General features: G+C 54.5%; 2 protein-coding genes across 10 annotated transcripts in view; both read right to left on the bottom strand.

Moving 5' to 3' along the window:
* Positions 1-730: 730 nt before the first annotated feature.
* Positions 731-21,012, bottom strand: DRC7 (dynein regulatory complex subunit 7). Of its 7 annotated transcripts, none has more exons than XM_067018517.1 (18): positions 20,945-21,012; positions 18,594-18,807; positions 18,002-18,176; positions 16,834-16,959; positions 15,944-16,138; positions 14,032-14,196; positions 12,755-12,973; positions 10,120-10,248; positions 7,725-7,797; positions 6,726-6,854; positions 6,408-6,536; positions 5,192-5,412; positions 4,186-4,401; positions 3,117-3,227; positions 2,928-3,038; positions 1,846-2,040; positions 1,141-1,280; positions 731-1,049 (listed from the first exon to the last, which is right to left on the bottom strand). In XM_067018517.1, exons 2-18 carry the CDS (start codon positions 18,770-18,772, stop codon positions 956-958), a joined length of 2,607 nt encoding a protein of 868 aa, XP_066874618.1. In that variant the 5' UTR covers positions 18,773-18,807; positions 20,945-21,012; the 3' UTR covers positions 731-955. The 7 variants fall into 7 exon arrangements, with proteins under 7 accessions (XP_066874618.1, XP_066874617.1, XP_066874614.1 ...); XM_067018516.1 differs by lacking the exon at positions 20,945-21,012 and having other exon boundaries at positions 12,755-12,851; positions 12,932-12,973; positions 14,120-14,196; positions 18,594-18,831; XM_067018513.1 differs by lacking the exon at positions 20,945-21,012 and having other exon boundaries at positions 18,594-18,878.
* ADGRG3 (adhesion G protein-coupled receptor G3) overlaps positions 20,945-21,557 on the bottom strand; it is a 30,563-nt gene continuing 29,950 nt past the window's right edge. For 2 of the 3 annotated variants that reach the window (XM_067018527.1, XM_067018529.1), the window contains exon 12: positions 20,945-21,403. In XM_067018527.1, coding sequence (XP_066874628.1) covers positions 21,240-21,403 — 164 coding nt within the window. In that variant the 3' untranslated portion in view covers positions 20,945-21,239. The remainder of the gene's footprint in view (positions 21,404-21,557) is intronic. The other variant, XM_067018528.1, reaches the window with a different exon arrangement.

Raw genomic sequence — 21,557 nt, 5'->3', positions numbered from 1 at the left:
CTTAGTCAGCACTTTGCGGTAATTCCTATTTTTTACCTTTGCTTGTGGGCGGCGTTTCCGTGCTCTGAAGACTTTGCCGCCCTTCCCTGGCTCGGGCGCCAGCTTGAATCCCCCACAGGAGGCGTAGAGGGAAACGGAGTCTGATTCCGGGTCCGAGTCAGTCGTGGAGCCCTGGAGGGAGTCCCCTACGGCCTCGGCCTCAATGAATGGATGAGTCGGCTGAACCCTTAGGCTGACCACCCACCTGGAACCCGAGAAAGGCTGACTTCGTTTGGGACTCGTGGATGGAGTGGGCTGAGGGAAAGGCCGTGACCCGCCGTGAATTGGGGCCTCTACCCACGGAAGTCAGAGGAACAGAGGCAGGGGTCACAAAAATGTTGTGGGAGGGAGCCACTGGAACCATGTTTAGAGGGATATCATACCCATGAGGTCAGAGCTGGGGTTAAGACTTAGACAGCCACGTACTCCCCCCGACCATCACCATGGCTAGGGTGGCCCAGCTCACAGAGTGGGAATGGCAAGCCCAAGGTGTGTGCCCCAGAACTTGGGGTCTTGACGCTAGACTGCAAGGGACTGGATCCCAGCGCCTCTTCTTACCAGCTACTAATTAGCCATCTGTGAAATGGGGATGGCATTGCTGTATTAAATAAGACTTGTAAAGGTGGTCCCAGGCCATAGATAAAGAAGGAGAGGAGAAAAAGGCTGGTGCTGGGGCCTGTGAACCATGAGGTACAAATGGCAAATTACAAGTGTTTATTTACAGGAAAATCAGGAGAAGCAGGAACAGATGGCTGCAAGGAGGTGGTGGGGCAGCGAGGCCAGGTGCCCGAGTGGATGGTCATTAGCTGGGCATAGGGAGCACGTGGGCCAGGCTTTGGGGGAGGTTTCTTTCTCTGGCAGCTTCACTGAGGCCTCAGGAGGGGCAAAGGACCACAGGTGTGGGGACTGAGAAGCATCAAACGAAGACTTTCAGTAACTCCACCAGGCGTGGGTCCTTGTTGAGCTTTTCCTCCAGAGCCAGGTACTTCAGTGGGGCCAGCTCCTTGTGTCTGAAATCGGAAGGAAGGAGAGGAGGTGAGGGGTTACAAAGCTAATGCTCCAGGCTCCTAGTGGGTCCTCTCAGCTCCTCCGTCTCCTAACCGATTGAGCCGCTGCTCCAGGATGCGGATGCGGAACATGGCCTGAGAGCAGTAACTCAGGTACAAGTCTTCATCCTCGGGCGTCAAGGTCACCTGGTTCTCCTGATACCACTGCTGCTGCTTCTGCAGCTCCTGGGTCTCCTGTGGGCACAGGGAGGAGAGAGCAGGAGGGCTGATGACGCCTGACTCTTAGCCAGGCTGCAGGCTGAAATCCCTACAAGGGTCGGCCCCACTACCCCTACTGACAGGAGCCAGAGGAGCACAGGCCTGGAGCCACTGGGGTCTTGTTTAGAGGGATATCCTGTGCACGAGGTTAGAGCAGGGGTCAAGACTGAGAGTCATGTGACTCTGGTCAAGGTACATTTTCAGAGCTTCCAATTTGTTGTCTGCAAAACCCACCCCACCACCACAGAGCTCTTTGTGAACTACGTGGTGTGTACCTGACCAACAGAAATGGGTCAAGGACTAGGAGCTGTTATAAGGCTCCATCCATCCACCCACCGCTCCCTCCCTCCCACCACCCTTCCACCCAATGAACAAGTGTGAGGAAGGACAACTCGGTCATTTGGACACCCCAAGCACTGACATCCTCCCCCTCCCCCCATTAGTCCCTCACAAGTCTGTGAGATGGTGAGCAAACAGCCCTGGGCCCATTTTCTGGTTGACGATGCTGAGGTCCCCTCCCCTGCCAGGGCCCTGGCTGCACCTTTTCAAACCGGGCCTGGATGAGGTTGGCCTTGTCAATGAGCCGCTGCTTGAAGTCACTGAGGCACTCATCCTTGAGGCGCACGGCCTGCCAGCGTGTCAGCTTCTCTCCTGGTGGGAGCTGTGCCAGAAACGGGGCCAGGTAGTCCAGCTGGGCCTCCACCTGCCACAGGTGCTCCTCGTGCGTCACGCGCTCCTGTGGAGAGGGGCCCGGGGGGGGAGGTCCTCTTCATCAACATGTGACCGCACAAAACCAGACCTCAAACCCAGAAGTGCTTGAGGCCTCAGAGGGGCCTGTGCTGTCTTGTAGCGCGATTATTGGTAACAGCCAACTCTCGTGTCTTATGTGAATTCACGTGTCTCTACTTGAGCCCCAGAACATACCCAACACTCAGCAGATGCTTGCTCAGTAAATGGTAATAAAGAGTGGATGTTAATGATGTTAAATCAAAAACTGCTGGTGAGTGAGTCTCTTTTTCTCTTCCACCCTGGGGCCTTATCTATGTCCTGTGTCGGCAGCCAGGGTCCAGTGAAGTTGGAGATGTGGGGGCCGATGCCCAGCCCTGGGAGTCTGAGAACCAGACATCTGATGCCCTGTCCTATCTCGCCAACCTCAACCAATTGGTTAGTGAAGGGGATTTAGAAGCTGGCCTCGAAAACCAAGCTGGGTCTTGCAACCTGAGGTGGTAACGTGAACGCCCTATGCGCATGGGTTGGATAACTCAGGCCTGTGGCCAGACTCAGCTTGCGAGGGCTACTGGCCCAGGTTGCGACCTCCAGGGGAGCCCCAGGTGGAGGTGGGCACACAAATTTCATTCTTTCCTCGTGCAGTAGAGGTCTTGGCTTGGCCACAGCCCCTGGAAGTGGGGGAGACGTGGCTTGCATCCTGAGTGCTCTTTGGGGTGACCCATAGAAATGGTCAGCTCAGCAGCAAGGACGACCACCATGGTGTCGATAACTTCATCCCCTATAAAGGGCTTTCCAGAAGAATCCCTGATCATCCTCAGCGCCCTGGAGGCGAGGGAGTGTGGCTGGGGGAGGGGTCCAGGGAAAGCCAGGGCCTGGGCCAGGGATCAGGCTCACCATGGCCTCCCGATACTCCTTGCTCTTCTTGTTGCGCTTGGTGTCGTAGATAGAGATGGTCAGCGCATGCGCGGCCTCCTCTTCCTCCCGAAGCTTCAGGATCTCCAGCACCTGAAGTGGGGGCAGACGCAGTGAAGACACACCTCCACCCCTGCCACCTTCCATCTGCCCACTCCCTTGGGACCCGACCTCCTGCTCTGACTCCCAAGCCTGACGCCTGGACAACTTCTCCTCGTTCTTCAGCTTCATCATGGCCTCGTACTGGTAGAGAAGCTTCTTGGTGTGCTCCATGGGCTCCACCTGGAACAACCACCACAGTAACATGGAGAAGCAGCAATGGCTGGGAGGTTGTAGGCAGATTCTGGAGCCAGACCTCCTGGGTTCAAATCTTCCCCTGCCATTTTCTAGCTGTGCAACCTCAAGGAAGTTGCTTAACCTCTCTGGGCCTGTTTCTTTCTTTTCTTTTCTTTTCTTTTTTTTGTGCCGTGGCATGAGGGTTCTTAGTTCCCCGACCAGGGATCGAATCTGTACCCCCAGCAGTGGAAGCGCAGCATCCTAACCACTGGGACTGCCAGGGAATTCCCCTCCCTGGGCCTGTTTCCTTCATCTATAAAAACACAGCTGGGCTTCCCTGGTGGCGCAGTGGTTGAGAGTCCGCCTGCCGATGCAGGGGACACGGGTTCATGCCCCGGTCCGGGAAGATCCCACATGCCGCGGAGCGACTGGGCCCGTGAGCCATGGCCGCTGAGCCTGCGCGTCCGGAGCCTGTGCTCCACAACGGGAGAGGCCACAGCAGTGAGAGGCCCGCGTACCGCAAAAAACAAACAAACAAACAAAAAAACCAAAAAAGCACAGCTAATAATAAAAGAGGAACTGGAGACTCAGAGGGACTAAGGAATGTGCCAGGAGAGTGAGAATTTGAACCAGGAAAACCAGCCCCATGGAGGTGGTGAGATCTACTCCAGCCTGGGTCCCAGGATCTGCTCTCGCCCAGGACGGGGGGTAGGACAGTGAGTAGTCGAGGCCGGCTGGCTTGTCTTTCTTGGTGGAAAAGAGGAAGATTTTCAGAGGTGCTCAAAGAGAAGTATCCCAGATGGGAGCTCTTGATTTTCCCAAGGGGCAGAGATGAATTTCCAGGCTGGGAACCAGGACTTTCTATCCCAGTTCTCCCAAGTTGCTGGGACAGGACAGAGGGCCCCAGGGCTCTCTCCTCACCCCACCCCCACCTGCCCCTGCCCGCCATGGCCCCCAGGCGCACCTCAAAGCTGAGACACATGTCAGGCGTCATGATGATCTTGTTGCCCTTGCTGTCCCCCTTCGTGCGCCACAGGAACTCACGCTTGGAGGCTGTGATGTGGTCCTCGCGGCAGTGGTAGCGCAGCTGGATGCGCTCATCCAGGATCAGAAACACGCGCTCTGCCACATCTTCATCCGCAGGCTTCGCAGGGTTGCGGAAGAATCGCTCTGTGATTTTCTGGCAGGCCAGAACACGCGTAGGATGGGAGGTGAGAAGGGATTTCTGTGCCTGACCCGACGACAGGAGCAAAGGACACTCAGGGATGCTGGGGTCTGGGGTCATTTGGGGGGTCATGTGGAAAAGCCCCTCCCAGCTAAACAATGGCTCTCAAGGCCCCAGGGGTTCTCAGTGTCTGGCCACTCCAGCCCTGGATGGTGCTGGATTTCTTCTCTAGCTCCCTCCACAAGATGGGGAGCTCACCACCTCTCCAGGCAGCCTGCTCTATAGCTAGACATCCCTTACTGTTAGAAAGAGCTTCTTTGCTACTCAGACATTAAACATAGGTTGCAAATAATTTGTAATGATATGGAGAAAAAAATCTCACATTTTAATGTTAAGAGGGTGATACAGGAATTCTACCTACACACACACACACACACACACACACACACACACACACAAATCTTAAGTTAGAAAAGATTCTCAAAACCAAACCTATTAATATGTGGCAATATCTGAGTGTTGGCATTCTGAGATATTTTTACTTTTTACATTTTTACATGTTTTCTAAATGTTTAGTCACGAGTGTGTATTTTTTATAACAGTAAGGAAATAATACCTCCCTGGCCCAGCAGCTGAGGGCACCGTCTGGCATCAGACAGACCTGAGACTGTGTGTTTGGTAAAACTGGAAAGGTCACTCAGTAAAGAAGTTTCCCCGGAGGGAGTCAGGGCTGTTCCCCTCCAGGGGTAATCTTGGGCCACCAGAGGGGGCGGGCACCCTGTCCCCAGGCCCAGCAAGTGCTCACCACCATGGGCCGGGGGTTTGACTCTGCACCGTTCAGAGCCAACTTCTTGATCCGGGGCCCGAAACTGACATGGCGGTAGGAGAGGAAGTCGGGCCGCCCTTGGTAGTACTCCGTCATTGTCCTGGGCGTCTCCTCCCGTTTGATCAGGCCGTCCACGCGGGCCGTTTCATAAAACTCCATGACGCGGTCCATCCCGGGTTGCATGGACGTGTATGAGTGCACTGCCAGGGGAGGGGGTCCGGGGAGAGGGCTGGGTGGACACTAGGAGCTCTGGCCCCTGGCTTGATAACCCAACTCCAGGCCCCAGGGAGAAGCGTTAGTATGTAACCAGTGCCCTAGTGCTGGGTATTTAGGCTGCTTCCAACTTTTTTGCTATGATCAATGCCATGATGGACGTCTGCAGTTTGCACTTTTTGCCCTTGCCTGCCATTTGCTGAGCAGTAGAACTGCTGGTCAAAAAGCCTACATATTTTAAAGCTATTATTGATTGTTTTGCCCAACTGCTCTCCGGAAGAGTTGTGCCAGTTTGCTGTCATACCAGCAGTGACGGATTCACTTGCTCACACCTAGTAGGACCACTTTTTTTCATTTGCCAACATAAGGGTTGTAAATATGGTCCCTTACTGATTTAGTTTCTTTTTCTTTCTTTCTCTTTCTCTCTTTCTGTCTTTTCTTTTTTTTTTTTTTTTTTAATTTCAACCACCAAGCAAGGTTGGTCATGTTTTTAGATGTACATTGACCCTATGTTTTTCTTTTGTGAATTCTTGGATCAGGTTGTTAATTACAAGGACATGTTCTTCCCTCCCTTCCCAGCCTCCTGGGCTCGTGACCGTGTCTGCACCTCCATACTTCTGCCCTCTGCATCAGTCTTGTGGGGACGCTTGTTGGTTTTCTTGCTCAGCATCCTAACCTCTGTAAATGTGGCCCCCACTGGGTGCCCGATCCCAGCCACAGCATAGGCTGCGGCCCTGCTTTGCCTTTCCTGGAAGAACACTGTCAACGTTTCCTTGGATTTTCTGGGTTTCCCCTTGCCTCCCGTGTGTCTGCTTTGCTTAGGGAGGCAGGGGCCCTTTCTGTTGCTTCCCTCCCAAGAACCCTGTCAATACGTGGATACTGGTTCCTCCCACTACATGCCAGCTGCATGGAGGCTGCTCTAAGGAGCACGTGAGGCCCCCAACCTGGGCACCTAGCTGGCCTAGCAATGGGGTCTACGCACCACGCAGAGCCTGGGGGTGGCCCGGCTTGAAGTAGTCGATATTCAGGCCCGTGACCTTGTTTATGTGCTTCAGCTCCAGCATATCCTCCCGGTTCTGGAACCACTCCTTTATCTCCAAAGTCTTGGTACCTGTAGGGCCCAATGCGTGCTTGAAGCAGCCAGGCCAGCTCCCTCAGCCTCCATCCCACCGCTCCCAGCACACGGAGGCCAGCAGGGCCCAAGCTCACACCAAGAGAGGGGCAGTGACATGACCGAGGCCACGTGGCATGTTGGGGGACCCAGCTCTCCTGCTCCCCACAGCTAAGGCTGCCCCCTTACACTCCAAGTCCTCGTAGGTGGTGAGGCGGCACACGAGGCCGTTGTTGTTGAGGTACGGGGCCCACTTCTCCAGCCTTGCCCTCTGGTACTGTATCACCTTCTTCCCGTTTGGGCAGCGGGTCTCGAACGCTGCAGACACAAAGTGGGCTGGGATCCTTCCTCCCCAGATGGGGGGAAGGGAAGGCCAGCCCCACCAGCCCCCCAGCTACTCGTCAGCCTCTGTGCACTCTGCTGTCTGCAAGGCTCCTCCAGCCCCCAAACCTGCTCCATGGAGGCACAGGAAAAGAGTCACCAGGGGTGGCTTCTGCCCTGGAGGAGATCTCAGCTTGAGCCTGACCACACCGCTCTCTCACTGCCAGGCCTTGGCTGGAAACACCATCCCCTCCTGCCCTTACTGGGCTGACTTCTTCTGATCCCTTAAAACTTAGCTCCCATGACCTCTCCTCCCAGAAGCCCTTTCTGCCCACCCCCCCCAAGCCTCCAACCTCCTGGGTTCCCATGACACCCTCTTTAGCCCTTCCTACCCTGTTGGGATGGCCTGGGCCCTCCCCGTGGGTCTAGGCACTCCCACACGGGAACCTCAGCAGCCAGCAGAGGTTGGCATGGGGCACAAGCGTGCCTGTCCCCCTGCTTTCCCTGCCTGCCCCTTTTTGGTCCTGAGACCCCCTGTGCCCTCTGGGTACTGTGCACAGTCTCCTCCTGTCAGAGTGGGGTGAGGGATGGGAACGGCTGTGTCCTGGTCCTTGGTCCTCCATCACCGGCCACACTCCATCATCCTGGGGGGGTTAACTGAGCCCTGTCCTGTATGCCAGACTGGGGTCAGGCCCCAGGCTGCAGAGCTGAGTGCGTATGTTGAGAAGGAAGAAATGAAGAGGGTGCAGCGGAAAGCAGGCCATGGGGGCGGAAATGAGGGACCAAGGCAGCCTCTGCTGGTATCCCCCTGTCTAGTTGTTGCCACAGACATGCCCAGGAGCCCAGAAACCAGTGAAGGTGCAATACCTTCTGGGGAGATCTCAATCTGCTCCACCCACGAGCACGGCATGTCGAAGCTCTTATCCTCATCCTCCTTGCCCTGTTGGGAGAAGTGGGGGTGGGGTGGTGGTTCTGATCAGGGCTGGGCCGTGGAGCCGAAGTTACGGTCAGAGCCTCTGCCTCATCCCCCAGGGCCAAGCCGGGGTGGCTCGTCAGCTCCCCCAGGGGAGCCCAGAGGTCTCGAGCAGTTCTGACCTGGCTTGACCCCGAGACAGGGGGAAGAGGAGGAGTCAGCTCCTCCCTGTACCCCCCTGGTGCCTGGCGAGGACAGCAACACCCTGCCCTGCATGCCCCACCTTCCCTCTGTCAACAGAGGCACGAGGAAAGCCACAGGCCCTCCATTAAAACTGAGGCTCAAAGCAGTTAAGGGACTTGCCCAGGACCGCTAAGCCTCAGTTTTCTAACTGTAAACTGAACCCCTTGGGAGGGTTGAGTGATAAATGTACGTAAGGGTTTGGGACACTGCCTAGATGCCCTTATTGTCTTTTTTTCTTTTTGAGCCTAGTTTCCCCATCTGGCAAATAAGGCCTGGTCTACACAAATGGTCCTCAGGTTAGGTAACCACAGAAACTTGGATAAGATTTTCTCAATTTAAAACCTTTCTCCCCACCAAATTGCTCAGACCTCTGATGCCTGCTCAGCGAATCTGTTCACATTTTGAGGCCAGCAGGGGGCGCCAGTGCCCCAGGATTTGCTGCACAGGGGAGGAGGCTCTCTGGTCTCCAGAGGTAAGGACTCCGGCAACACTCAACACCGTGTGCAGGTGGGTCTACACAGCTATGCCAAGCACATCACACCAGTGGTCTCACTTTATCCTCAAGCAGTCCCAGGAGGTAGAACAGAACCACCTTTGAGAACCCAGACTTGGGAGCCAGACTGTCAAATCCCACGTTCAAATCCCAGTTCTGTCACTTACTGCCTGTGTAACTTTGGGTACAATACTTCACCCCTCTGTGTGTAAGTCTTCCTATCAGTAAAACGGGTAGTTGTGAAGATTTAGACAAGTTAATTTAAGTTAAGCACCTACTGGCACTGAGGGGCATATGCGTGTTACCTATGGGCTGAATTGTGTCCCCTCAAAATTCACATGTCCTAACACCCAGCACCCCAGAATGTGACTATATTTGGAGATAGGATCTTTCTTTTTCTTTTTAAAAAATAAACATTTATTTTTGGCAGCATTGCTGCATGCAGGCTTTCTCTAGTTTAGGTGAGCAGGGGCTACTCTGTTGTGGTACACAGGCTTCTCACTGCAGTGGCCTCTCCTGTTGTGGAGCACAGGCTCTAGGTGCACGGGTGTCAGCAGTTGTGGCACACGGGCTTAGTTGCTCCGCAGCATGTGGGATCTTCCCGGACCAGGGCTCGAACCCTTGTCCCCTGCATTGGCAGACAGATTCTTAACCACTGCACCACCAGGGAAGTCCCTGGAGATAGGATCTTTAAAGAGGTAATTAAGTTAAACTAAGGTCATTAGGTTGGGCCCTAATCCAATACGACCGGTGTCCTTATAAGAAGAGGAGATTAAAACACAGACACGCACAGAGGGAAGAGGCTGAGGACACAGGGAGAAGGCACCATCTACAAGCCAAGGAGAAACCAACCCTGCCTACACCTCGACTTCCAGTCTCCAGGACTGTGAGAAAATAAATTCCTATTGCTTAAGCCACCCAGTCTGTGGTACTTTGTTATGGCAATTATAGCAAATGAATACATCACTTATTACTACCATGAATGTAACCAACCCCACTCCCCTATTTCACATGCGGATGCTGAAGCTGAAGCTTCCAACATTTAGGAAGTTTGCCCAAGATGTCAGAGCCAATAGTGAAGGCCTCTGGACCCCTGACTTCCACGCACAGGGCCTCATGCAGACCCGCCTGACGGCCTCTGACTAGGAGATCAGAGATGACCAGGCCAATGACCTTCAGAAGGGCTGATAGGATAGACAAGAAAGGTCTGGAAGTGTGTGTGGAGGATCATGGTGACCACGCAGGAAAGGCCTGGATGTGAGGAATGGCTGGCCCTGGGACTCCCCTGGTGTGTGGAGAGGGTCTTATCGCCCTCCTCCAAGGAGCATGTTCTCTAGGCACAGGGCAACCCCCAAATGCAAGTCCCAGCCCTCCCCTGCACCACTGGGGGATCCTGGGCAGGTCACTGGACCTGTCTGGGCCTCAGTCTTACCATCTGTAAAATGAGGGCATGGCCCAGGCCCTTCTGCTTTGAGGAATCTATAATTGGCCTATGTGGACTGCCCCCCATGCCATACCCATACACGTGGCGGGGACATGTGTCAGGCTGGCCCGAAGCGAGACAGGGTGTCAAGTCCCCTCCACTCCCCGGCCTCCACCCCTCAGAGGTTCACCAGATTTTCCACATCATCGTCATCATTCGTCCCGTCGTCCTCCTCCTCAGTCAGGGACAGGAGAGGCTTGTCGGTCCCCAAGAGCAGGCACTCCCACCTCACAGGGTCTCCCAGGTCAAAGACCAGGTCCTGGTGGAGGAGGGGATCGCTGAGAGCCCCCCACAGTTGCCACGCCCCCTCCTGCTCCATGGGGGGCAGGGAACAGCCACGCCCAGGGGGAAGAAGGCACCAGGCTGGGTCTCAGGGGGGCAGGATGTGGCTCCAGGCCGCCTCTGAGAGTCCACACCTGCCCTCCTCATCCCCACAGGGAGACCGAGGCCCCAGAGGGGCTGGGACTCCCTTCCTGTGTTGCTCTCAGTGAGAGACTTGGAAACTCTCTGGCCCGGGATGGCCTGGACGCGTTGGTCAGTCTACATTGTCGGGGGAGAGTGGCATCCGGGCAGTGTTTAGACCAAACACAAGCCAGAGAGATTGTACAGGCAGGGGAAATGGCAGGTTTGAAAAAAAAAAAAAAAGCCTCCTTATGGTTCTTACCCTGTGCCAGCAGGAAGGGAACTAGACAGGCACGCGGAAGAGGGAAGTGCGAATTTCTCCTCCCTGGTGTGGGTCCTTTACCTCTTTTCAGTCCATCCCACCTGAGCCTGGGCTCACCTGCCAAATAACTCCCAGCAGGTGGGGAGCACCATATCCCCATCTACCTCCCCGGGGTGGCACGCCCCCGCTCCCAGCTCCAAGATGCAAGCTGCCCACAGTGGTTTCAGCGTGAAGCTCCCCTGACGCCAGTCCTAATCCTAGACCTCACTGTCCTGTCCCAGTCCTGGAGGGCTCAGCTGGGAGGTGGGAGGGGTACACGATGGAGGAGAGGGAGTAAGGGAAAGAACTGCTTGTAGATTTAACAGCCGATAGTCCAGGCTTCGTGCAGAGGAATCAAATTACACAGATGTTTGAATTGCTTAAAATCATGTCCTCCATTCTGTCACTTTTTTTTTTTTTTTTGGCTGCACCATGGGGCTTGTGGGATCTTAGTTCCCCAAACAGGGATTGAACCCCGGGCCCTCAGTAATGAAAGCTTGGAGTCCCACCCACTGGACAGCCAGGGAATTCCCCATTCTGTCACTTTTGTTAGTAAACAGTAGTTAGATGTTTTGCTGCTTTATCTTAAAGTTCTATCTCTGTAGAAAAAGCACAAACGAATGGAGAACTACGGCATCCCAGTCTCTGAGTGGTGCCTCCTTCCAAGGCCATTTCAGGGCTCTTTGAAGGGGACTTCCCTGGCGGTCCAGTGATTAAGGCTCTGCGCTTCCAATGACGGGGGCGCGGTTTCAATCCGTGGTCAGGGAACTAAGATCCCACATGCCACGTGGCGTGGCCAAAAAATAAATTAGGAAGAAAAACAATCAAGGTTCTTTGAAGGAACAAAGCAACCGCTCCTGTGCTCATGGGGCAGTAAAAGTGACAGCCAGTGTCACGGTCTCTTTCTTCGCGCCCTCACTTGGTGATGCAGTACTGCCCCGCTGGCCTCATTTTCCAACCAGGCCAACCTTCCATCTTCATCTCATAACTTCTATTATCCCTGATATAAATTTCCTCCACCTGGCACTGGTACAGGGTGTGCTGGGGGGAGGCTGAAGGAACTTCCACCCAGAAGAGGGCCAAAGGAGGGCTGCAGCAGCCTGCGAAGGGCCGTTATCCCTCAGAGGGCTCTGACCACTGTGGCAGCTATGAGCTTGGGCTCTGGGGGAGGTGGTCTGGGCTCTGCCCATCTGTGTGGTGAGGAAGACGTTCTTTCTCTGAAATGACAGTAACGCTAGCTAACCTTTACTGAACATCATGGGATTATTCTAAGCACCTACCGAATGTTATTTTCCACAGCCCTGTGAGGTCGTTGAGGACCGAGTAACCCTGGACTCAGGGAGGCTGGGGGCTGGCTGTGTCTCCTTTGCTGAAGGCAGATGTATCTGAGCGTGTATCAAATCTGCCCGCCTCCCACACGGGGGCGACAGCAGTCCCTTGGAGGTGTTCACTTCGGTATAGGGGGCGAGGGGCCCAGGATCTACCTTTGGGAAACTGGCCTGGTTGTAAATGGAGGACCTTGGAAATAACAAAAGAGCACAGGACTTGGTGCCTGGAGCCTGTCTCTCTTTTGATTTGCATACAGCTCAATGAATTTCCATAAATTGGGTGCACCCAGGTTCCCTGCCCCCGGATCAAGAAATACAACGTTGTCCAGAACCCCAGAAAGTCCCCTGGTATCCAGTTACAACCTCCCTCCAACTGTGTGCACGTATTTTCAACTTCTGTAAATGGCACTGAGTTTTTTATACATATGTATGTATGGAAATTCATTGAGCTGGACGTGTAGGATGAGTGCACTTTCCTGCATGTGTATTGCACTTCAACACAACATTTTTAAAAGATCAGATGAACTAACAATCCACATTTTATAAGAATATACAAACCAAAAGAGCGACAATAATCATACTGAAAGGATTATGTATGGCCAAAGGAGTGGGCCCTGGGCACTCAGCTACAGGGAAAGCCCAAAGCCCTCCTGGCCTGGTGGCCAGATCTCCCCACAGGTCACACCTGCCTTCCCCACTGTGCCCGCCCTACCCGCCCAGGCCCCGCCCAGCACCTTGCAGCAGTTCCAACAGTCCTGCATGTTGACCCAGTAGTTCTTGTGGTTCCAGAGGCTCTCTATTCCCAGGAAGTGGTCGTCTTGGGTGCTGTAGCTGCGTGCAGTGAACGGGTCAATGAAAAAGCTCTCGGGCACCTCGCGTTTCCCCGACAACACCAGGACCCAGGAGTGTACCCGCAGGCCGTGCAGGGGGTCGGTCTTTGCACTCTCCTGCTCCTGTACGGGAAAGGTGGGTGACCATGAGCCAGATGGATGGGAAGGGGGCCATCAGGGACCCAAACATCTCCCTGGGGCTGGGGAACTGGCAAGAGAACTGAATGCTGATCCACACCACACTGTTGGCTGGCTTTGTGACCTTGAGGACATCACCCCACCTCTGAACCCATTTTCTTATCAATAAAATGGGAGGATCTGACTCGATCTGTGGTTTACAAACTTGACCTTTTGGAGCTCTAGGGTATCTGGGATTTACTAGCTTTCCATGTTGTGATTCTGGGTGAGATTTCATCAAACAAGATAGAGGGGGGCTTCCCTGGTGGCGCAGTGGTTGAGGGTCCGCCTGCCGATGCAGGGGACACGGGTTCGTGCCCCGGTCTGGGAGGATCCCACATGCCGTGGTGCGGCCGGGCCCGTGAGCCATGGCCGCTGAGCCTGCGCGTCCGGAGCCTGTGCTCCGCAACGGGAGAGGCCACAACAGTGAGAGGCCCGCGTACCGCAAAAAAAAAAAAGATAGAGGGACACCATGTGGCTTCATTGTCTGCATCGCTCGGGGCAAAGGGTCACTGTGCCATGTTCATTATTGCATCCCCAGGGCCCGGACCAGAGTAGACCCTCAATAAATACTATATGGAAGGAAAGGAAAGAAGGGAGGGAGGAAAAATAGGTGAGAGGGATGATGAGAGTGTGGGTGGAGCGAAGGAGATTGGAGGTTGCATGGATGGAAGGAAGGATGGAAGAACGGATGTAGAGTGTATGTAAGGTAAATGTTCAGTGAGAGTCTGAACAAGGACACCAGAACTGCACAGCACAAAATGAGTTGCTTCAGGCAGCAGGGCTCTCTGATGTTAGAACTCTATCACCAGAAGCTGGCTGACGACACTGGGGGGTCCCACAAGGCCGGCAGAGAGGGGGGCTGGCTGAAGGATGGCGGGCGGGATTTGGACCTGGAGGCCCATAAACACATCCCTTCGTGACCCGTGTCTGTTTCCCCCTTGCCAGCAACCCCCCCTGTGGAGCTGAGCTCAGGGATTGCAGGCTGGGGATGGTGGACCCACCATGAGGCGCCCCTCCCCCTGCTTCAGCCGCTTGTCCTCCTCGGCCTTGGTCGCCTCCTGCCTTTTAATCTCCTGCGCCTGCTCAAACCTGCTTGTCAGGCCCCTGGGCGGCTCAGCGGCGGCGGCGTACTTCTTAGGTGGTGCCTTTTCCTCCTCCTTGACGACCTGTCACCCAACAAGAGAAAAAGGATCAGCAGCCGTTAGTGGCCCGCCTGCACAGCTGCTCCCGGAGCCTGCTGGCTTCCTGACCCCAAACGTGGAAAGAGCCTCAGCTCCAGACCTGTGACCGTGGGCCAGTCCTCCCACTCCCTGGCCACAGGTTCTTCTGTAAAAGTCACTGAGAATAATGAGAACATTTTCCCCAGGGTTATCCTGACAAGGAAAGACAGGAAAATGCCCGTCTGAGCTGCCCATCCGGGTAGGAGCTCAGGAAATGCGATGTCCCCTCTTCATTCCCCACGGCCTAGACTAGCTACGATCTGGATCTGATCTAGAAAGTGGGGCAAATTGCCCGGAGTCAGATTTTCCAGATTTTGTCGCTGCAGGATTTCATATGTTGACTTGAAGTGAGAGTTTACTGGGCTAGGAAAGAGAACAAAGCCTTTGTGTGTGTGTGTTTGTGTGTGTGTGTGTGTGTGTGTGTGTGTGTGTGTGCGCACGCACGCGCACACGAGCGCGCACGTGTATACAAATGTGTGCTAGGTGGCAAGAAAAATATCCAGCGAAGGACACCACAGAGGCTGCATAAGGGGGCCTATTATGAGGAAGAAATAGTGAATCTCCATGGTTTAGAGTCAGACAGACTGGGCCTTAGCTCCCAGGTCCCCATTTACCAGCTATGTGACTTTGGTCACAAAAATTGTTTCATCTCAACACGCTCATCTGTAAAAGAGAAGTGATAATTCCTACCATGCAGCGCTATTGAGAGGAGCAACCAAGTCAATGGACATGTAAGTTGTTTATAGACTGGGACGCTCTCAGCATCCATTAGCTATTGATATCATTTTCATAATTAAAATTTTGGCTAAGAGGCCCGTATGTGAGTTCTCAGGCCTTTGGAGCCAAAAGCAGTGATGGAGCTTTTTTGTCCCATCTTTCTTGGGGAGGTGGCCCTGAGAGAGCAGGCAGGGCTCTCACCTGGTACCTCCCCCTCCTTCTCCACCAGACTGCAGCCCCGGGGGCCCCAGGTGCTCACGCAGGTGTAACACAGGTGCGTGTGCATCATGCCCGATGCCCGGGCCCCTGGATCCTCTGCCCTGAGCTGCAGACACCCACGGGGTCTTGACCCTGATCACAGAGTCCTGGAATCAATCCAGTTCATGAAAAGCATTTTCTGCCAGTCGTATGGCTATTTTCCAAAGGCAAAGAGATGCTTTTATGATTCCCACAGTTAAATTCACTTAAGAGTGTTGTGTTCACGGCAGCCTCGGGTCATTATGGAGCTCTCAGTCAATTGATACAAAAACACATCCACCACCTGCTGGAGGGCTGGTGAACTTTGTACTGTTAAGAGGTCCTTTTTACCTGGGAGGGGAAATAAAAAGAAGTAAACGTCTGTCTGTTTGTCTGCATTTTCCTTATATGAAAATGGCTGGATGGATTTTTATCAAATGCATAGGATAAATCTGGAAGAATCTGGCTTAAGATATCAGCCATACGGCATTCACAAATGTGGGGAACACAGTAGCTGAGACTGAGTTACAACAAGGGGAGAGGAGCAGCCAGTTTGGAGAAATGGGCTGTGTGTGTGTTAAGATGCCAAAGATGGAGAAATCATCAGTGGTTTGAAATATGAACTCCTGAAGGGCTGCCTGGCGACGGAGCCGGCGCAGGGGCGGAAGCGGCAGGGACAGGTGGCTTTAAGGGTGGCGTGTCTTGCGCGATGCTGAGGGCAGCACAAGCCTGGCCGTACCTCCTTGGGCTTCATGGTGAGTGGGCACACCTCCCGAGTCAGGTCCATGTGGCACAGGTCCCGCGAGCCATAGCCGTAGACGCAGTAGGCATCGTAGCCGGTGCCGATGAGCATGGAGCAGAGCAGCGTGCTGAAGTCAAAGCAGTTCCCCTCCTGGTACTGGAGCACCATGGTCGAGGAGTACAGGTAGGGGGGCTGGGCACAGCGAGCTGGTCAGCAGAGCCACCCGGTTGCCCCCACCCGCCCTCCCTGCTCAGCAAGGGCTGGGCGCCGGGGCCAGGCGGCCGGCTGGGCCCCAACAGGGCTCCTCCCCTTTGTCGGGTTAGGGAACCTGCTAAGAATGGGGTGAAAACCACAGATCCTGTGTCCAGAAAGTGCAATCCAGGTTCGCCTATAATTGCAAGGGGCCATGGACTTCCTGATGGGAAAGACCGTCTGGGATGTAGAAGCTTCTGGTCTGTTGCTCTCTGATTGGTCATTTTATGGTTTTATTCCAGAGTTACCCTCACCTTTTACCTCCATCCTCTTCTCTCTGTTTTTCAGCTCTCCACTGTGTACACATCCCCATCTTCCTCCCTCCATTCTTAATGAGATTGAGCTGGTCAGAAGCCCAGAGATGTGACCTTGGACCATGGGCAGCAGGCCCTCCCCTCTCTCTCTCCTTTCCCACCTCCCGAAGTCCCGAAAGGAAGACTCTGAAGGCAGAAAGAGGCAAAGGAGACAAAGAGGTGGGAGCCCGGAGACCAGGCTTGCTGTGTGACCTCAGGCAAGTGGCTCTCTCTCTGCCTAGACAGACTCATGGGCTGTGTCCTGAGGCTGGCCAAGGCTCCTTCTCCCGACCTGCCTGGCTTCCCATCTCAGGCCTCATGGCAGCCCCAGGTGGTGCTTACCGGCTTGAGGGGGTCGGGCAAGCGCACCGAGGACAGGAAGTCTGAGACAAACTGGGCGCAGGTGTCCCAGTTGTAGAGCTCAGGGTAGGGCATCAGTGTGGGCCGGATGGCTGTGCTCACGAACTTCTGCGAAGGGAGAGACCACGGGCCCTGGGCGGAGCACTCCACCCGGGAGGAGACCACAGTGCTTCCAGGAGGCTGGGAGCCTCGGGGTGGGGGTGGGGGGCGGCTCTCTGGCCTCAGGCTCCTCCTCGGTGCCTTGGGAGTTAGAGGAAGGGACCCCTCAAGGCCCTTCTCCCCAGATCTAGAATAAGCCTGTGCTGTCTGGAGCGCAGTGAGGTGATCACCACTGCCCCACTCGGTGCCGCCAGACCTGCGCCGCCTCCCCGATCCCCCAACAGCCCTGTGAGGCAGGTCCTGCTGACAGATGAGGAAGCCGAGGCTCTGTGAGGTGAGCTGACTTGCTCAGGTTCACAGTCAGTAGCAGGGCTGGGTCTGTCTTGGCCACCCTGGGGCTGGGGGCCAGCCTCTGGGGTCTCCCTGTGAATTTGAGGAAGGCCCCACCTAAGAGGCAGCCCCGGTGCAGACCCCACTGATGGCAGCAGGGCAGATGCAGGCCTGGGGTTACCAGATCCAGAGAAGAGGGGACTAAGGATCTGGACGGGAATGGCTGAGTTTCAAATGAGGGCAGCTGATACCAGGGTGAAAAATCACCAGGTGGGCCAGATAAAACAGTCTGTGAGTCCCCGTCAGCCTATGGGCAGCTGCTTTGCAACCCTTGGATTCATCCCCTGCCGTGTCATCTACAGGTGGGGAAACTGAGGCCCAGAGAGACTCAGGGATGTGCCCTGGGTCACAGGGCGGGAAGGAAGGAGGCCAGCGCTTGGATTCTGGCCCGTGTTGTCTTATTTCTTGGCTTTTCCCTGCATAGGGCTGGCCTCGGGGGCCGGAGACCACACTGTGTGTCTGGCTGCCCCTTAGGCTGGGTGTGCAGGCTCCAAGCCACCACAGGCCCCCAGGGGTGACTCACAGTGGGCCTGCTGGGGCCTGTGGACATTTGAGTTTGTATGCTACCCCTGATACATAAGCTTTGACCCACGAGAGGTCTGTGCCTGGCCCACCTCCCCCCACCCTCTGCTCTCCAGCCCCCGGCCCTGCCCAGTCTTACAGGCACTTTGCACTCGTTCACTGGGTGCAGGAAGAGGGGCACGCGGTCCGGGCACAGGTGGCTGTACTGGCGGGAGAAGTTGTCTGCCACCTGCAGCAGGTGTTCCTCCTTGGGCGTGTTGCTTTGGTAGGAAAGGGGCAGCTTGGAGATGTCAATAGCGTCCTTGGTGAAAGTCCTGTGTCCGTAAGAGGGGTGGCATCAGTGTGCGTGAGGCTAGGCCTGGCCCACAGGGAGCCCTCCATCCACCTTAGCTGCCATCGGCTCTATCCCGTCCTCATTTAATCCTCACAACTACCTAGGAGGGAAGTATCATTCTTATCAGCTGCCCTTTTAAACAGATGAGGGAAATGAGGCAGAGAGAGTTTGAGTGACTTGCCCAGGGTCACACAGCTAGGGAGGGGCCGAGTCGGGACTTGGACCAGGCAGCCTGGAAGCACAGCCCTCACTCCTAACCACCTCCTTCTATGTCCTGGTCCTGCCTCCCAGCCCACGTACCACCATTCTGCCCGGCTCTCCCGCTGGCCAGCCCTGGTCTGACTCTCACTGGGGCTGCTGGGCCAAAGCCCCCACCTTCCCCACCCCCGGCACTCACGAGGGCTTCTCCGGGATGGGGACCTCAATCTCCAGCAGCTTCCTCTCCAGGTCTCTGACTATCTCCCGCGTCATGATGGTTTCCTCCTTCCGCACCTCCATCGGCCTCATCATTTTCTCGCCCCTCTCGGCCCGCTCGGCCTCCTCCTCCTCCTCCACTTTCTCCTTCAGGACCTCCATTCCGGCGTGTCTCCGACTGTCTAGAGATGAGGTCTCTGTAGGAGGAATAACGCACTCTGAGTGGCCGACTACAGACCAGGAAGGAGCCACCAGCACCACCTGTGTCCCTGGGTGGAGCTTTTAGGTGGTTTAGATCAGGAAGGGAGGAGGCGAGTCCCTCCTAAGCTTCCTTTCCATCAAGGAGAAAGTCTCCACGTGGTGCTGGCACACCTGTAACACCTTTCTGACATTTGCAAATTTCCCTTTAAATCCGACAACGCGGGTCACAGGCTGAGAACTATTGTCAGGGCAGGAGCGGGTAGCTCAGGCTTACTAAGCTTGCTTTGTTTTCTGTATATTTATTCTGCCAGTGACCTTCTCTTTCTGGCAGGTGATGTTAATGCTGTATGGATAACTGTAGTATTATGAAGTTTCCTAGTAAATATATTTATGAAGTCCGGTAAGTTTAAATGTAAAGAAAATTAGTCATAATAGTAAGGAAGAAGAAAAAAAAAAGAGGTAACATCACCAAACTTGGAACACAGAGAGCGCAAGAATGCGGCTGCCACTAAGGCACCTGGATAAAGGGCAGTTGGGAGTGACACAGCGTGCACTCTCCTGGCCAAGCCCTGTGTCAGCTCTCAGGGTGGAGGACCTTTGCGTGGCGGGACACACCGAAATACCATATGAGCTTGTGTGCCCTAGGGAAGCCCTTTTCAGAGCCCAGCCTCACCATGGTGGACCAAAGATCCAGTCCCCTTGTAATTTCCGAAGTGGTAAGAACACCAGACGCACCTTTTTTCCTATTGCGGCAACCCTGGGTGAGCCCCTGGATGGGGATATGTCACCAGAAAGACCAAGCCGTGATTAGAAGCTTGGAATTTTCAGCCCCTCCCCCATCCTCCAGAGAGGAGAGAAGAGTGGAAATGGAGTTAATAATTGATCAAGCCTATATGAGGAAGCCTCCATAGAATCCCAATAGTAGGGGGTTCAGAGAGTTTCCAGGTTGGGAGGGTGACGTTCTGGGAGGATGACACATCCCAACTCCACAGGGACAGAAGCTCCTGCACTCAGGACCTTCCCAGACCTCTCCCTGTGTATCTCTTCATCTACCTGTCCACTTGTATCCTCTACCATGTCCTTTAATAAAGTGGTTAATGTAATTGTTTCCCTGAGTTCTGTGTGCCTCTCTAGCAAACTAACAGAACCCAAGGAGGGAGTCATGGGAACCCCCAAACGGTAGCCAAGCCGGACAGAAGTTGTGGGTAACCTGGGGACCGACTACTTGCCATTGGCATCTGAAGTGGGGTGGGAAGAGGCTTGTGGGACTAAGCCCTTAACCTGAGGGATCTGACGCTATCTCCAAGTAGGTAGTATCAGAATTGAGTTCAGTTGTAGGACACCCAGCGAGTGTCATGGAGAACTGCTTGGTGGGGGAAAAACCTACACATTTGGAGATCAGAAGTGTCAGAAGTGAAGGGTTCTGTGTGAGTAGTAAAGGAGAAACACAGAAGGTGGGAGACTGAACTGAATTTTTCCATTACAGACCCTATGAGACAGATATAATTATAATACCCACTTTGCAGAGGAGAAAATCGAGGCCTAGAGAGGTTAAGTGCTCTGCCTAAGGTCACAGAGCAAGTAAGTAGGAGACCTGGGGTTTGAACCTGTGTATTTCTGGCTCTGAAACCCATGCACTTAAGGGCCTACAGAGATGGGAAAGCTCTAGAAGGGATGGTTTGTTGGAGGCAGGGTGAGTAAGGAAAGACACAGAAGGGGAGAAGGCCAAGGTGTCAGTGGGCAGAGGGGGACAGCCACTAAGATGGGCCCTGAGCCCAGGGTCACAGAACACCGTCATGAGAGGTGGAGCTGGGCCAGAACCTTCAATATTTATTCCTTACATCAGGCTGCCTCATCAGCTACAGCGTAGTTTGGGGAAGGCAGTCCTGCTTTACAGTTTCCCCAACTCTGCCCAGAGGCTCTCCCCACCCACAAGCCCTTCCCAGCATCCCCCTCCCCAGCCGGAACCTCCTCCTCCCCCCCACCCCCACACACGCTAAAAACTTCCCCAGTAAGTTTGCGGCTGAAAGCCCCCCAGACGGAAGAAGCCTCCTTACCACCAGCACCCACGCCCTCCCCCTGACAGGCTGCCAGGCAGGGTCCAGCCACCCCAGACCCCTGCTCCCATCTCACCCCTCTGAGGACAGCCTGTACAATCTGTTAGCCCGTCTCCGTGGTAACATCTTTCAAGGAAGACGGCGGGTCCTGGGAGAGGAGGCTTCTGGGAAATGTAGTCTTTTGTCACTACCCAGGTCTAGATCCAGAAGACCCACTGTGGCATGTCTCTCAGCCAGTGGTGGGCTGGAGCCAGCTTGTGCCAGCTTGCAAGAGCTGATTTTTAAAACTTCAGGAATGTTTGTGAGCTCATTGACCAACACAGCCATTATTAAAATTTAAATTATAAAAACGTATAAGTAAATAGATTATATTAAAAACAAAGGTAGGGCTTCCCTGGTGGCGCAGTGGTTGAGAATCCGCCTGCCGATGCAGGGGACACGGGTTCGTGCCTCGGTCCGGGAAGATCCCACATGCCGCCGAGCGGCTGGGCCCGTGAGCCATGGCCGCTGAGCCTGCGCGTCCGGAGCCTGTGCTCTGAAAAGGGAGAGACCACAACAGTGAGAGGCCCGCCTACCACAAAAAAAAAAAAAAAAAAAGGTAATAAATACTCAAAACTCATCACTTCCTAATTATTTTACTGCATTTTATTATTATCTAAGCTCTTGAGGTCATTTATGCCTCTTGTATG

Source organism: Kogia breviceps, chromosome 18 (assembly GCF_026419965.1).
Source record: "Kogia breviceps isolate mKogBre1 chromosome 18, mKogBre1 haplotype 1, whole genome shotgun sequence".
Taxonomy (NCBI): domain Eukaryota; kingdom Metazoa; phylum Chordata; class Mammalia; order Artiodactyla; family Physeteridae; genus Kogia; species Kogia breviceps.
The sequence above is the reverse complement of the archived record's forward strand: the minus strand, read 5'-3'. Positions and strand labels throughout refer to the sequence as shown.

What these genes read in the sequence shown, in the direction of transcription:
- DRC7 (XM_067018517.1), bottom strand. Translation starts at nt 18,772, where the DNA reads ATGGAGGTCCTGAAGGAGAAAGTGGAGGAGGAGGAGGAGGCCGAGCGG. An exon ending in ACATGTGTCTCAGCTTTGAG is followed by an intron (nt 3,228 to 4,185) that starts GTGCGCCTGGGG and finishes TGGTTGTTCCAG; the next exon opens with GTGGAGCCCATGGAGCACAC. An exon ending in CTGGAGCAGCGGCTCAATCG is followed by an intron (nt 1,050 to 1,140) that starts GTTAGGAGACGG and finishes TTCCGATTTCAG; the next exon opens with ACACAAGGAGCTGGCCCCAC.